This window comes from Gekko japonicus, unplaced genomic scaffold (assembly GCF_001447785.1).
Source record: "Gekko japonicus isolate JY-2015 unplaced genomic scaffold, Gekko_japonicus_V1.1 scaffold753, whole genome shotgun sequence".
Lineage (NCBI taxonomy): Eukaryota > Metazoa > Chordata > Lepidosauria > Squamata > Gekkonidae > Gekko > Gekko japonicus.
The window spans coordinates 46,819-63,201 of record NW_015172027.1 but is presented as its reverse complement, the minus strand read 5'-3'; the positions used below and the strand labels follow the sequence as shown (position 1 = coordinate 63,201).

Here is a 16,383-nt window from a genome sequence, read left to right as displayed (position 1 = left end):
TCTCCGCAGCCGCGGGGCGCCCGGACAAGCCAAGAGAAGGCATGGGGTGTGGCCTAAAATGCCAATGAGCTGCACTGTCAGGGGTGTGGCCTAATATGCTAATGAGTTTCGGCTGTTGGGTGTGGCCTATTATGCTAATGAGTTCCTGCTGGGCTTTTACTACAAAAAAAAATCCTGCTTATATTTATACCCAGCCCACCCTGTAAACAGGCTCTGGGCAGTTTACAGAAGACGGCAGAATGTGCCGAATTAGCATAAAACCATAACATTAAAATAGTATAAAATATTCTCAACGTTACAATAATAGTATTTAAGGTGCTCACAGTATTCACACAGATGGCGTGAATTTCCATTCCATTCCATTCTGATCTTACGGCCAGTCCTATGATCCAGATATTAAATGGCGTAGTCCATCGTGGGCCAGTCCCATATTCCAGATGTTCAATGGAATAGTTGGTGGTAACGGTGGTGGCGGCGGCTCCTATTTGAAAGCCTGGTGGAAGAGCTCCGTCTTGCAGGCCCTGCGGACCTGTACAAGGTCCCGCAGGGCCCTGATCTCCTCCGGGAGCTCGTTCCACCAGTAAGGAGCCGCCACCGAAAATGGTGACGGTGAGCCTCGCATCCTTGGGGCCTGGAATAGTCAAATGCTGTTGTGCCCCGGACCATAGTGCTCTCTGGGGTATAAATGGGGAAAGGCAGGTAACCTCAGGTAAGCTGGACCCTGGGCATATAGGGCTTTAAAGGTAAGTCTAGCCCCCAAAGCAGAATTTCTGACGCTTTGTTGAAGTGGGACCCTCTTTCTCTACTGGAACCGCCAGTAAAGCAGCTTCTTGCTACCCCCTCCCCACTTAAATGGCTGGAATCTCACAATAGCTGGTGTTGAAGAAGACCATACCATCAAGCAACGGACTCATGGCAACCTCATCCACAGAGCATTGCAGGCAAGGGATGAGCAGAGATAGTTTGCCATTGGGGTTGCCAGCCTCCAGGGAGCCCCTGGAGATCTCCTGAATTTACATCCAATCTCCAGACAACAGAGATCTGTTCCTCTGGAGAAAATGGCTGCTTTGGAAGGTGGACTCTGTGGCCTTAAATACCAATAAAGTCCTTCCCCTCCCCAAAGCCTGGTCTTCCCAGGATCCATCCCCTAAATCTCCAGGTTTTTTCCAAACCCTGGAGTTGGCAACCCTGTTTGCCATTGCCTGCCTCTGCATAGCAACCCCAGCCTTCCTTGGTGGTCTCCCATCCGAGTCCTAACCAGGGCCGGCCCGTTCTTAGCTTCCAAGTTCTGACAAGCTCGGGCCAAGTTTGGTGTAGTGGTTAAGTGTGCAGACCCTAATCTGGCAGGGCCGGGTGTGATCCCCCACTCCGCCACTTGCAGCCGCTGGATGACCTTGGGCAAGCCTTAGTTCTGTCAGTGCTGTCCTTGAAAGGTCAATTCTGGAAAGAGCTCTCTTAGCCCCACCTACCTTACAGGGTGCCTGTTGTGGGGAGGGGAAGGGAAAGGAGTTTGTAAGCTGCTCAGAGACTCCGAGTGAAGGGCGGGGTATAAATCCAATCCCTTCTTCTTCTTCCACCGTTTACAAATACACAGCATGATGGAGCAGGAAGCTGTATATTTCATGGCTGCTGTGCACAGGCAAACACAAATCTGACATCCAGCATCCCAGAACATGCTCACAGTTAGCCCTGTTCCTCTTCACCCCACCCCTCCTGGCCTCACAACTCCCCTGTGAGGGGGTCCTGACCCACAGAACTGCTGCCTCTAAAAGAAGAAGAAGAGATTGGATTTATACCCCGTCCTTCACTACCCAAGGGAGTCTCAGAGCGGCTTACAAACTCCTTTCCCTTCCCCTCCCCACAACAGACACCCTGTGAGGTGGGTGAGGCTGAGAGAGCTCTGACACAAACTGCTCTTTTTCAAGGACAGCTGTGCCAGAGCTTGTGACTGACCCAAGGTCACATCAGCAGGTGCAAGCGGAGGAGTGGGGAATCAAACCTGGTTCTCCCAGATTAGAGTCCGTGCACTTAACCACGACACCAAAGAGTTCCACAAGAGAATGGCACAAGAGCGCCACTCTACCGTAAGAGGTGACCCTCTTTCTTAACCCTTGGCAGTGCCTGAGCGTGCGTGCCCTGCGGTGCTAATGCTGCCAGGGGCTAGACAGACACACCATCTCACTCCAGGTTGGGGCTGTGTTGCAGGTGAGCCTCCACTATCAGCCAACGCTTGGTGGGGCGCTAGAAGAAAGTGGGGCATCTCAGCATCCCCACCAGCTGGAGGCACTTCAGCAGTTGGCAGGCTTGGACTTCCCCCTGGACAAGCTGTGGGAGAGGCTGGTGGGCGGCCCCCCCATGGAGCAGAAAATGGAAGAGATGGAAGCCCGGCAGAAGACCTTGGAGAACATCGTGTCGGTCCTGAGTCGGGAGCTGGGCAGGAGAGTGGAGCCCCCCGCAGATACCCTCGGAGAGGCCATGGCCCGGATTCTCTACCTGGAAGAGAAGGTAAGATGCCATGACGTGTGCCTCACTTCTGCGAAGAGTGAGAAGTTCTAGGGTTGGCTCCCTTGGGAGGAGAGAGAGCATCCAGGTGGGCCACAGTCTGACTAGTATGTGACGAGGAAGCAAACAAAACTGTGACAAAACAATGCTAAATACTAATCTCTCCTTATATATAATTGAATAGTGGGTGCCAAAGTTCTAATTCTAAAATGCACTCCCTTAGTGTATGGCTGATGGAACATAAGAGACGCCAATGTTGGATCAGGCCAAAGGCCCATCCAGTCCAACACTCTGTATCACACAGTAGCCAGAAATACCAGTGCCATCAGGAGGTCCAGCAGTGGGACCAGGACACTAGAAGCTCTCCCACTGTTGTCCCCCCCTCCCCAAGCACCAAGAAGACAGAGCATCACTTGCCCCAGAGCCCCTATTTATACCTTGTGGCTAATAGCCACTGATGGACCTCTGCTCCATATGCTTATCTAATTCCCTTTTGAAGCCGTCCATGCATGTAGCCGCCACCACTTCCTGTGGCAGTGAAATAGCATGCAATTGCCACACCCAAACACACCCCACTCCCAGTAATAGGCTATTTACGTAACATCACTACTCGTTTGGTTTATTCCAGAGTCCTGGTCGGCTATTGTTCTTGTGCCCCAAGCCCAGCCAGTCTCTGGGGTGATTCAATCAGGGATGATTCAGTCCCAATACATAACACTAAGTATTCTGTCTCCTTTTCTCAAAGACTTATCATAAGCGTATTTTTCAGTATGCCATTATAGGATCACAGTTGTCATATTATATCTCAGGATACCATCCAAGAATCATCACTGTGCAATGACAGGAATAGGAAATTCGACACAAAACAATTTAGCATTTGAAGGACACACTTCCATACATTCGAGACACATTAATGTTCTCCTGTGTAACAACTTCAAACACAGGGTTTTTCCCAGTCCAAAAATACTAGTCCCCAGGCAGTGTTTCCTCTAAGCTGAGTTAGTGTGAGCTAGCTCACAGTTTTTTAGCCTCTGGCGCACACATTTTTGTCTCAACTCAAGGTCGTCCAGCAGCTGCGAGTGGAGGAGTGGGGAATCAAACCCGATTCTCCCAGATTAGAGTACGCACACTTAACCACTACACCAAACTGGTGTGGTGCACATATTGTCACGGTATCTGCTAGATCCTAGTATAGTCTTCACAAATGCCATACCCCTTCTTCCATCAGAGGACCTTCGACATGCAAAGCCAATGCTCTTTCACTGAGCCACAGCCCTTCTGCGGATAAGGGTCTGGATCAATATAAGGTGGTTTCATACGACATCTGGAGCAATAAGGTTGCAGCTCCTTTCTGCGGGAGGAGAGGATTCCTTTACAATAACCCCCTGCTTATCTCTGCTTCAAAGTTATGCCGGTTTCTTTTCTTTTTCCTCCTCTCCCTCCGGCCATCCAATTCTTCCAGGTGGAACATCAGGACTCACTCTTGGCCATGAAGGACGTAATGATCAGCAATTTGGCGGCACGGATCCACACTCTGGAACAAACCACCTATGACGGATGTTTCCTCTGGAAGATCTCAGATGTGGGGCTCAGAACTCAGGAGGCGCTAACCAATAACAGGCCTGCTCTTTACTCCCCCTGTGAGTGATCGTAAGTCTGGGATGGGGGTTAGGGATATAAAATTAGGACGATTTGGCAACACCTTCATCCCTCGCTCCTCAGAGTGCAGTAGCTAGCTTGCCATCGTGAACTGGGGCTAGGATTCTGTGTCCAAAAGTGGGGTTGCCAGCTCCAGGTGGGGAAATTCCTGGAGATTTGGGGGTGGAGCCTGGGGAAGGCAGGGTTTAGGGAGGGAAGGGACCTCGGCAGGGTATAATGCCACAGAGTCCACCCTCCAAAGCCACCATTTTCTCCAGAGGAACTGATCTCTGTAGTCTGGAGATGATTTGAAATTCCAAGAAACCCCCAGGCCCCACCTGGAGGTTAACAACTCCAGATGTTACTGGATTTCACAGCCATACAGAGTTTTTTTTGTGTAGTGGTTAAGTGCGCGGACTCTAATCTGGGAGAACTGGGTTTGATTCCCCACTCCTCCACTCACAGCTGCCGGATGACCTTGGACAAACCATAGTTCTGTAAGAGCTGTTCTTGAAAAAAGAGCAATTTCTGTTAGAGCTCTCTCAGCTCAACCTACCTCACAGGGTGTTTGTTGTGGGGAGGGGAAGGGAAAGGAATTTGTAAGCCGCTCTGAGACTCTGAGTGAAGAGTGGGGTATAAATCCAATCTCTTCTTCTTTTAGAAAGTTCTGGTTTCTGTCATGTTTTCTCCTCACTCCTGCCGTTGGCTTTTTCCATACATATTAACAAAATTCAGTAGAAATATTGCTGCCAAAACTGATGTCTGTGTAAAAGGAAACAAGCCATGAATACTATCAACATCAAAACGGGCCAAACAAAATGACTCATGAGGGCAGCATACAAAAATAAGTAGAAATGAAAAGGGGCCTAGCCCTTACTCAAAATATCCCAAATCTTGCAGTCAGGGAGGGCTTTGGCCTTGAGTTTTCAGCACAGCACAGAGCAGACCTGCCCACTTCACTCTACTGGAGGCCAGACTCCATTTTGTTTCACTTACTCCCCCCACAAATGGTCCACTGTACATATGTCAAATATTAGCATTTATGCAGTGCTTAGGAAGGTGAAAACTCTAGCATGGAACCATGACCCATTTAGTGAAATGTAGTGGCTTTGTGGTTACCAAGCTCCAGGTGGGATCTGGAGATCTCCCACATTTACAACTAGGGGTGCCACGTCTGTCGGACCAGCTGGTGGGGGTGGGGGTGAACTTACCAGGAGCAAGGAGGGAATGAACCGGAAGTAAACATAATGTGACTACATCACCCGGAAGTGATATAGGCACATTGGGGATGATGCTCTGGTTTGGGGGCAAAACCTCTATGGTAGAATTATATTGTACCATAGAGTTTGCTCAAAAAACAGAGCATCGCCCTCCCCCCCCCCCGACATCACCAACATGGCTATATCACTTCTCGTCATGTCACATTTACTTTGGCTTCTTGCATGTATGGGGGATGGTAATGGGGGTCGGAGAGGAGCACCCAAAACCAGGGGACCCCTGGCCCCACTGGGTGGTCTGGCATCCCTGTATACAACACTTAAAATGCTGAAAAGTCGAGTCATGACCCTTTAATGGAATCTAGTGAGCTTAGGGTGGCCAACCTCCAGGGGGCACCTGGAGATCTCCCACTATTACAGTTGATCTCCAGGTGACCCTGGAGAAAATGGCTGCTTTGCAGGGTGGACTCTAGGACTGATTTCCCACAGCTGCTGCTCTGCACTTGCTCCTCTCTTTGCCCTGATGGTACGTGTCAATGTCCCCCTCGAAGCTGCGCGGCTGCATTTTGACCCGCGGCTTTGCCCGATTTTGCCCACAGTTTCGTACTCCTCAAAAAACAGGATCACGAAACTGTGGGGGAAATCGGCGAAGCCGCGGGTCAAAATGCGGCCGCGCGGCTTAGAGTGGGAAATTGACACATACCATCGGGGCAAAGAGAGGAGCGAGTGCAGAGCAGCGGCTGTGGGAAATCAGTCGAGGGCATTACACACCACCTAAATCTCCAGGAGTTTCCCAATCCAGAGCTGGCAACCCCTAAATTTTAAACCACAGACTGACTGGTTCGTGGTCTATTCTGTGCTTGTAAACAGTAGACTGACACAGCCTGGTGGTGAGAACACTAAAGCATGAGATGGCTGATCAGCAGCTGTTGTTCTAACAGCCACCCTGGCATGAAGCGATGAAGTCCTGCTAGGGTCCATTTTGACTAGCTGGGAAATGAGGGCTATACTAGCAGCCACTGACTTCCATCATACAGCCGTCACAGGGCTGGAAAAATATTTCAGACTCCTTATTTGCCAGAGTCGCATTTTTAACAACCCAGAGCCCAGATTCCTAGGATTCCCCCCCCCCCGACACTGTTCAACTTCATAGAATGAGTTTGAAAGCCGATTTAAATCCCACACCTTCCCCAAGCAGCCCTCTGGATTTTAGTTCTGCCCAAGGGCCAAGGGTAGCTAATGTAATAATTTTTAATGGCTTCAAATGACTGTTCCTTAGGAACCAGAGCTGGCCATGGCAGTTAAAACAGATTTCACCAAAGGTGCACTGAACTAGAGATCGGGGGGAGGGGAGCATAGGACTGCCGCCAATCTGTATTCCTCCCTACGTCTCCTTGATAATATCTAGGGAAGGATGAAACAGAATAGGACACCATTGTGCTCATTCCCAGCTCTGCTATTTCTTGACTTCATTGGCTGCTGGTTCTGTGTGAGATCGCTCTCCCCCTCCTTATTTTTATCCTTAGAAACAACCCTATGATGAGGTAGGCGATGCTCCCTCTAAGCTGTGGAGTCTTGTGAGGAAAAATCCTACTTTGCGAGCTGCTGGCATTAAAGCTGTGAGCGCGCAATTTGGCTACTGCATAGATTAGTTTGCTCTGGAGCCGTTCCTTCCTGAGCTGAGGTAAAAATGTGTGAGCCGGAGGCTAAAAAACTGTGAGCCAGCTCACACTCACTCAGCTTAGAAGGAACAATGTAGGTAGGATATGCAGAGAATTACTGGCCCAAACTACAGGGTTGCCAGTCCTGGGTTGGAAAGCACCTGGAGACTTTGGGGTGGATCCAGGAGAGGGTGGGGTTTGGGGAGGTGAGGGGCCTCAGCATGGGACAATGCCGTAGAGTCCACCCACCAAAGCAGCCATTTTCTTCAGGGGAGCTGATCTCTGTCAGTTGGTGCTCAGTTGTAAAAGCGGGAGATCCCCAGGCCCCACCTGGAGGCTGGCAACCCTACCAAACTAGCTTCATAGCTGAGTGGGGATCTGAAAGTGGGTCTCCCCATTTATATGCTGCCTCTGTTTACCTCTCATTGGCTGTGTGGGGGGGGTTATATTGGAAAGAAAACGGCCACCAAAATGGGGCATGATCAATGCCCCCAGTGCGATGATGACACACCTTCCAGAGTGGCCTAGAAGTGATGCCATCGTGTTGAGTAACGCTCTAGCATTCACCCCAAATTCTATGGGTCAACCATAAAGTTTGGAGCAAAAGCTGGTGTGTGCCTCCCCCCAGTGTGATGGCATCACTTCTGGGTCACACCAGAAGTGACATCACTGCAACAGGGCAGCGATATGTTTCCCACAATGCTTAGTTTGGACCTCGTACAGTTAAATGCAGGGTCTCCTTGGAACACAACGCTAATATAACTTGCCCACTAGAGGGCACTAGTACACACACACAAACACACACACATATATTTTAATGCTGTCTGTTCCTTTTTGCACAAAGGTTTTTATACCAGCCGCTATGGATACAAACTCCGTCTCAAACTCTTCTTGAATGGAGATGGGACAGGCACTGGGACCCACCTCTCGCTCTTCCTGGTCGTGATGAAAGGGGAATATGATTTCCAGCTTAAGTGGCCTTTCCAGCACAAGGTATGGAGCTATAACAGGGATCCCCAACGCGGTGCCCTAACCCTAACCCCAGCACCCACCAAGTGTTTTTGGAAAGTGGGGAGGGCCAGGTGGGGTTATTAAGTATTAGAGATCTGATTGGCTGTGCAGACCTTTTAAAGAAACTGCTTTGAAAGCCACTACCACCACAGCCCAGGATCTTCATTGTGTGTGACTAACGGTAAGCTGTGTGTACCGAAGGGGGGGGAAAGGATGTTAATTGTAAAAGGTATCCTGTTAAATCAATCTTCTATCTGAAATGTTGAAGACTTACTATTAGAGTCATACGTAACCTGACTATTTGATGGTTTGCAGTTGGCTCTACCTCCTCTGGCAGCCATTTTATGGTTGTGTCCACAACCCCGTATCAGAATGCCAACAGGCTGGGTACCCCCGGGCTATGAGATCATCAGAGACGGGACCTTTCCCTCACTTCTGAGTTTTGTCTCTTATTCAAGGCCACTGATGCTGATGGCATATGGGGCTGTGTCTTAGCTCTTCAGAGCACGGGTGGATGGAAGTTAAGACTGGAGCCCATAAGTGGACCACTAGCCAGATTCCAGTGCACCAGCTTCGGCCTGCTGGTTGCTTCAATTCTTGCCCAGAATGCTGGGTCGGGCAGAGCCGGTCCCTGACCAAGAACTAGGGTTGCCAGGTCAGTTGGACAAGCCAGCAGGGGACTTACCGGGAGTCTCCAGGAACAGGAAGACGCACGACGTGCCCCAGGTGATGTAGGCACACCAAGGACAGCAGATGTGCCGTCACTTCTGGGTGACGTAGGCACATCACGTTCATTTCTGGCTTCTTGCCTACCTGCAAGAGTAACGGGGGGGGGGCGGAGAGTCATCCCTGAAACCGGGGGAACCCCTGCTCACTGGGGGGACCTGCGAAGCCTACCAAGCACACTCACCCCAGATTAACTATCCTTTACCTGTTGAGAGATCCTGATTAGGCATTCCAGCTTTGTAAACACGCCCACCCACACAGGGGGACGACAAAGTTTTAATAACACCACAAAGAATGATGTGCGCGGCTGAAGGTGGACCACCGCTCCTGCATCTAAGCGAGAGGGAGAGCATAGGTCAGTGGGATCAACTTTACACATAGGAGGTGTAATGTATTCAGATGCTGCCATGAGTACATTAGGATGTGTGTGAAACATCCCATTGGGAAGCAATGTTAAGCTTCGTCTTGGATAGAGGATTCTAGTCCAAGACTACACGACCAATCACATTCAAGCAAGCTGCAAGCGGAAACGTTTGTGATTGGACCTTATGCGATCAACCTGATAGGTTGTTATCTGTAAAGTAGGAGTGGCTATATTAGCCGGGAATGTTTAAATATCGAACAGCTACAATGGACAAGCTGTTCGGGCTATCAAGATGTCGTACCGTGTTGGAGAACTGATCGTGAAGAGAATAAACTTGAGTTTTGGCTGAAATCACTCTCCGACTATTTGTTAAGCACAGTACATAACAGGAGGTGCCAGAATCTCCCAGTGCAGACAGACCTCTTGGCTCAGGTGGGTAGCCCTGTTGGTCTGCGGCAGAAGAGCCAGATTCAAGCTAGGTCGCCCCGTGAGCTTTTATCGTTCCGCAGGGCCTGTCCAACGGAGCTGTTCTGCCCAGGCCTTTGGTTGAAGCAGCAGGCGCCCAGAAGAGTAAGAAAGATCAGGGGGCCCTGCTGAAGACACCATCTATGTGCGGCCCGGAGTAAACGGATTTTAGAGTCCAGTGGCACCAGTATTGATGCAGTTTGTTTTTAAAGGCTTGTTTGAATGAGTTTGTTTGAATTAAGGTATTGTGTTGTGTCAAGTGGTTAAGACGATGAACACTATTTGTTAAGCACAGTACATAACAGGAGGTGCCAGAATCTCCCAGTGCAGACAGACCTCTTGGCTCAGGTGGGTAGCCCTGTTGGTCTGCGGCAGAAGAGCCAGATTCAAGCTAGGTCGCCCCGTGAGCTTTTATCGTTCCGCAGGGCCTGTCCAACGGAGCTGTTCTGCCCAGGCCTTTGGTTGAAGCAGCAGGCGCCCAGAAGAGTAAGAAAGATCAGGGGGCCCTGCTGAAGACACCATCTATGTGCGGCCCGGAGTAAATGGATTTTAGAGTCCAGTGGCACCAGTATTGATGCAGTTTGTTTTTAAAGGCTTGTTTGAATGTTCTAACTTTTTGTTTATTATTGTGTTGTGTGGCCAAATGGCCCACCTGTTGTTGTGATCCGCCCTGAGCCTGTTCGCGGGAGGGAGGGAGGGAGGGAGGGAAGGGGAAGAGAGAAACAGAGAGAGAAAGACCAGCCAGATATCCAGGGTATCAGCTTTTGAAGGTCAGATATCTGATGAAGGGAACTTCGACCCTCGAAAGCTTACAAACCAGGAATCCCGTGGGACGTTAAGGTGCTACCGGACTCAATTCATAGTCCTCTCGCCTGAGATCCTCGAGGGGTGCTGCCAGCTGAGACAGATTCATAGGCCCAATCTGCGTCTAGCATTTGCTCCACTGTTTTACCAACCCCACGCTGGAACAGAAATTCCCCCCTGCGTTGCATGCCACTTTCACTTTGACTGATGGTTAGATTTTATGGCAGTGTCCAGACTGCGTGGGGCTTTCACTTAATTTGATCTCTTGGTTTTATGGAAGCATCTGCATTGATTTATGGCCATTTTATGGCCGTTCAGGGGTGACTCTGCAGTCAGTAAAGGAGTTGGCCCCGGGGGTATCTGAATGTCGTTTTGAGCCGCATCTATTTCTGTTCCGGTGTGGGTCTGGTAAGACAGCGGAGCAAATGCTAGATGCAGCTTGGCCCATAGAGCCAGAAGGGTCAGCAGCTCGGGGAGTCCACATCATTTACATTTGCTTTCATTTTAGAGACCGTGACTTATGCAAGATCACCCAGTGAGTTTCTGCCACAAGGGGGAGTCCAAACCAGATTTGTGCCTGTACGTCACTGGATATAGCCTTATCGTCCTATGCTATAGCAATCATTGACAAGATTTTCCTGTGGTAGAGCACAATGTCCAGTGGCGTGTAAATGCAGACCCCCTCGCCCCCTCAAGGGCCCGGTTTGCATCCTTAGCCTGCCAACCCCGATTGCCTCCGTTCAGACGCACATCCCTCCCCTAAATGCACAAGGAGGCAATCACAGCCAACTTATGGTGACCCCTCATGGGGATTTCAACGCGAGAGACGTTTAGAGACGGTTTGCCATTGCCTGCCTCTGCGCGGCAACCCTGGACTTCCTCGGCGGACTCCCATCAAAGTAGTCACCAGGGCTGACCCTGCTTAGATTCTGAGATCAGGCCGGACTGGACCATCAGCGTCAGAGCTTATTCTGCATGTCCATAGTGGCCCAGTGCACGCAGTTTTCTGCTTGTTTGGGTGGTGGTGGGGGTTGTTGTTGTTCAGTCGCACAGTCGAGTCCGACTCTTCGCGACCCCATGGACCATCTCCCGCCAGGCCCTCCTGTCTTCCGCCGTCCTCTGAAGTTGGCTCAATTTCATGTTCGTTGCATCGATGACACTGTCTAACCATCTCATCCTTTGCCGTCTCCGTCTTCTTTGACGGGGACGGCAAAGATGGCAAAGAAGACGGGGATGGCAAAGACGGGGTGGTGGGGGAGACTCGCCCCAAAATTATTTATTGATTTATTTATTTTTATTCCACCCTCCCCAAGCAGGCTTAGGGCGGATCACAAAAAGCCAAGTTTAAAACTCGTTATAGTAAAATCACATTAAAATCATTAAAACAGTCACATTAAAATCAGGCTGTTTTCCAGGTTTCCCAGGGTCAGAAAGAACTGTTGCAGGGAGGAGAGCGAAGGAGAGACCAGTGGCCCATCAATGCCTTCCTCTGAGAGGTCACTCGATCCGATGTCCTCTCCTTTGTCACATTCACTGGAATGCATGGGGGGGGGGGCTCCATTTCTGGTGTTCCTTCAGAAGAAACCGTGGCAGTGTTGTTGCTGGGGGTTTTTTTAAATGATTTTGTCAGGGCAATGTGCATTCAGTTCTCTTGTTTTACTAGGTCACCTTCACTCTTCTGGACCAAGTCAACAAGCAGCACTTCTCCACCTCCTTCCGTCCCTTGCAGTCGTCTTCCTCCTTCCAGCGCCCCGTGAGTGAACAAAACGTGGCCAGCGGCCTTCCCGAGTTCTTCCCGTTGAACTTGCTCCATGCTTCGGGGACCACCAGCTCTTCCCGTTTTACCTTTTAGCTGTAAGGATGTAGACATATTAGCTCTTTGTCATTTTCATATCCTGTGTACCTTTTCCCCATGTTAGGTTTATAGTAAGCTTTTATATTTTAATACACACCATGGACTCAGTCTCTTAATACTCTGCTGACTTACTCAAAAAGAATCCTAACACAGTGTGGGTTTGGTACGACAACGGAGCAAATGATAGATGCAGATTGGGCCACAGAAAGGGATGCAGGCAGTGCAGATGGCTGTGAGCAGGGGCAGTGGGAGGCCTTGCCTTGGGGCCAGGGGAAGGATGCACAGGCAGGAAGGAGGACACATGGGTCAGTGGGCAGGAAGGGGCCCCCAGGAACTCTCTGCCCACCCACCCCCAAATTTGGTACCAGCCCGGGGGGCTGAACTGAGGAGGAAGAGGGTGAAACTCCCTCGTCAAAAGGGCAATTTCATCCCCTCCATAGTGCAAGTCCTGTGAATCACTACACAACTCCATGCGTCCCGCATCCCTGTAAATAAGGTTTCCCAGGGTCAGAAAGAACTGTTGCAGGAAGGAGAGCGAAGGAAAGACCAGTGGCCATCAATGCCTTCCTCTGAGAGATCATTCGATCCGATGTCCTCTCCTTTGTCACATCCACTGGAACGCATTGGGGGGGGCCCTCCATTTCTGGTGTTCCTTCAGAAGAAACCGTGGCAATGTTGTTGCTGTTTGTTTTTTTTTTTAATGATTTTGTCAGGGCAATGTGCATTCAGTTCTCTTGTTTTACTAGGTCACCTTCACTCTTCTGGACCAAGTCAACAAGCAGCACTTCTCCACCTCCTTCCGTCCCTTGGAGTCGTCCTCCTCCTTCCATCGCCCCGTGAGTGAACAAAATGTGGCCAGCGGCCTTCCCGAGTTCTTCCCATTGAACTTGCTCCATGCTTCGGGGACCACCTACATCTGTCATAACACGTTAGCCGTTCAAGCTGTAATAGACCCAAAGGCTTAGACTTTCGGGGATCATTCGCCCTACTCGACTGGAGATTGTACGGTCCAGGAACTGTTACTCTGGCCTATTGCTAGAGAGACTGATTCAGCAGTGTCAAGATGGCTGCCTGAAGACTTATTGCTGCATTCTTGAAGATCTCTTCTCGGAGGCGCCGCTGAAGAAAGAAAACGTCTTCAGGTTGTTCAAAGACTTCAGGTTGTTCAAAGCCTTGCACATACTCAGTAGAAGATAACCGGATTTCTTTTGCTTGCTGGTTCCAAAATATATGAAGGCTTGTGTAAAGCTGATTTAACTTATTGAAATTTTTCACATACTTGTCCTTTGGGTGTGCGTGTTTTGTTTCACAGTGTTCTGAATGTATTCTATTCCATACATTTGTGTTCCAACCTTTCTCCAAAGAGCACAGAGGAGCGCTTGGGGTTCTCCTATACTGTTCAAACAATTCAGTGGGGTAGGTTAGGCTGAGAGAGCTACGACAAAAATGCGTGAGTCAGAGGCTAGAATACTGTGAGCTAGCTCACACTAACTCAGCTTAGAGGGAACACTGATCATAGCACTCCCTAATGGTCCTGACAATCCATCAGGACAGGGTCTGAGATGACGCTTTCCTATCTCTCTTAGGGCCACTAAAACAAACAGGGCTCTGTCTCTGCGAAACTCCAGGGTTCTCTTGAGGTAAAATAATAATGCCCTCCTAACCGCTAAAGAATGCAATGAGTGCTCATTCTCAGAGCTCGGTGCAGGAAAAAATACAGGCAAAATGATATCTTGGGATAAATGGAACCTAGAAACTACCTTAGGAAGAAACCTAAGACTGGGGCAAAAGATTACATTTTCGGGGGGGGGCACTTCAAAAATGGGGCATCTGTCTGGAGAGCTGCTAGCTCATTCACCCTCCTAGCTAAGGTAACCACTACTAAGAAACACACCTTCATAGAAAGTTCTGCCAAAGAACAGGTAGCAAGGGGTTCAAAAGGTCTGCGCATTAACTGTGCTAACACAACAAACAGACACCATTGGGGCACTACAGGATCCCAGGGTGGGCAGAGATTACCTCACTCTTTAAGAAACCTCTTAGACAAATGATGGGAGAAAACTGATCCTTCTTCAACTCCCTTGTGATAGCCCGAGAGAGAAAAACAGGTGAACCTTCAGAGCAGGGGTCGTTTCGTAGAAAAAGAGCTAGGGGAACTCATTAGCATAACTCATTAGCATATGCCACACCCCCTGACATCACCGGAAGTGTGTCATAAGGCCACACACCCCGCCCCCAACGGTCCCGGCTGCCGCCGCCAGCCTTGCACCTCCACTGCCGAGACCCATGAGGGGCCCAGCGGTGGACCTGCAAGGCCGGCGGGAGTGCAAGGAAGCCCCGCGAAGGCCCTCCCTGGCCCCAGGCAGGCAGGGGTGGGGAGAGGCAGGGAGGAAGCAACTTACCCTCCCTCTTCTCCTGCCTCCTCCTGGCTGAATGAGGGCCGGAAGCGGGGCGGCCTGAAGCAAGGGGCGGGGCTTCGTCATGTGCCCTGCCCCCGTACCTCACCCGGGGGAACTGCGATCCCCTGCGATCCCCCCCCCCGAAATGACCTCTGCTTCAGAGAAGAAAATGCCAGGTACCTAGCTTTCAGGTGTAATAAATAACCAAATATGACCTGCAAAGGGGCACCACCCAGCGACAAGTCCGTCTCACTACACCAGAGGGAAAATGGTCTCCACTTATACGCATAGGATCTCCTACGTGTTGGGCTTGTGTGATTCCAGGAGAGTGTCATTAACCTCTTTAGAAAATATTAGGCCTTCGTCTGAAGCCTTCAAGCCGTCAGGTTGAGGCAGTTCAGAGCGTGATGAAACACCTGGTTGATGCTGATGAAATCCGGTCAATTTGGTAGGGGAAGGAACTGGCCCCGGGAGATCTCTGTAAGGATCAGAAACCATCTTTGACGAGGCCAAAAGGGTGCTGCTGGGATCATGTTCGATCTCTTCCTCCTGGCTTTCTCTGTTACCCTGATAAGGGGCGGGAACAAAGGGAACGCATGAAACAGGGCTCGCTGCCAACACACCGGAAGCGCATCCCCTAGGGAACCAATCCCTACTCCTGCTCAGGAACAAAACCTTACAGCCCTCGTTTTCTCACATCACAGAAAGTTCAACATCCGGAAGCCTCCAGAGGGTAACAAGTGGTTCCAGGTGAATGGCCTTTACGGACCACTTGTGGGAGAGTGCGCCAGCCCTGCTCAATCTGTCGGCTTGCGTGTTTAAACTCCCAGGGATGTGGATAGCTTGATTGGAAGCACTGAGCAGTGAATGCCATGGCCCATGCAAGGGTAGCTTCCTGACATAGACCTCTGGACCCTTTACCCCCTTGCTTGTTTAAATAAAACATCATAACGGCATTGTGCTGCCCCTGGCAGAGATTAGAATAGCATAGCAAGTTGCACTCTATCTTCAAATATATAAAGGAGTGTGGGAAACGTAGTTTAGTAACCTTAAGTTCAGCTGGTTAGAAGTAGCCTTTATACAGCCTTCTTTTTCCTTTGATACTTTTGCCCGGGAAAACCTGTTTATTGCCCTTTCAGTGTTTTTGTAATCCTCTCAGCTAGCAGACAGGACAGATCCAGCTCCTTTTTTTACCACATGAACGATTCAATAGACTCAGGACTTTAAGGCTTTTATCAGCACCAGGAAAGGGAATGTGAGTAAACTGAACCTTTGTCTGCTTAAACAGTTGAATAAGGTTGATTCTAAACGAGTGGTCAAGTGTGTTGAAAACTTAGCTGTTCTTATGGGCGAGCGCCATGCTGCTGGGAACAGTGTAGACTTTGTCTGTCTGGACAAGGATATCGGAGAAACAAGTAAGGACATTAACAAACTGCTCACAATTCTAAAATGTTAGTGTGCAGCAGCTTCTCATCTTCTAACCGAGTATCCTTAATCAAGTACTCCCACAATGTCTCAAATTTCAACACCCTATCCCCCCCCCCCCAAGCTTTAGGGGTGAAGCACTGGCAGGCCTTACATGTGGAGACACTATGCCCTTCACCCAAACAGAACAGAACAAAGGTCACGCTCGCCATGTTGGGTCACCTTCGTTTCACATCGGGAGTCCTTCTTGAAAAGGGCATTCTGAGCCATGGAAGGGACTCCGCAGCCGACGTAGCTTCAACAAATCTGACAAAAT

General features: G+C 49.9%; 1 protein-coding gene across 1 annotated transcript in view; it reads left to right on the top strand.

The window, feature by feature from the left end:
* LOC107118266 (TNF receptor-associated factor 2-like) overlaps positions 1–12,240 on the top strand; it is a 21,344-nt gene extending 9,104 nt beyond the window's left edge. The window contains exons 3-6 of the mRNA XM_015420573.1: positions 2,206–2,505; positions 3,965–4,142; positions 7,863–8,011; positions 12,052–12,240. Of these exons, the coding sequence (XP_015276059.1) occupies positions 2,206–2,505; positions 3,965–4,142; positions 7,863–8,011; positions 12,052–12,240 (816 nt within the window). The remainder of the gene's footprint in view (positions 1–2,205; positions 2,506–3,964; positions 4,143–7,862; positions 8,012–12,051) is intronic.
* The last annotated feature ends 4,143 nt before the right edge of the window (positions 12,241–16,383 follow it).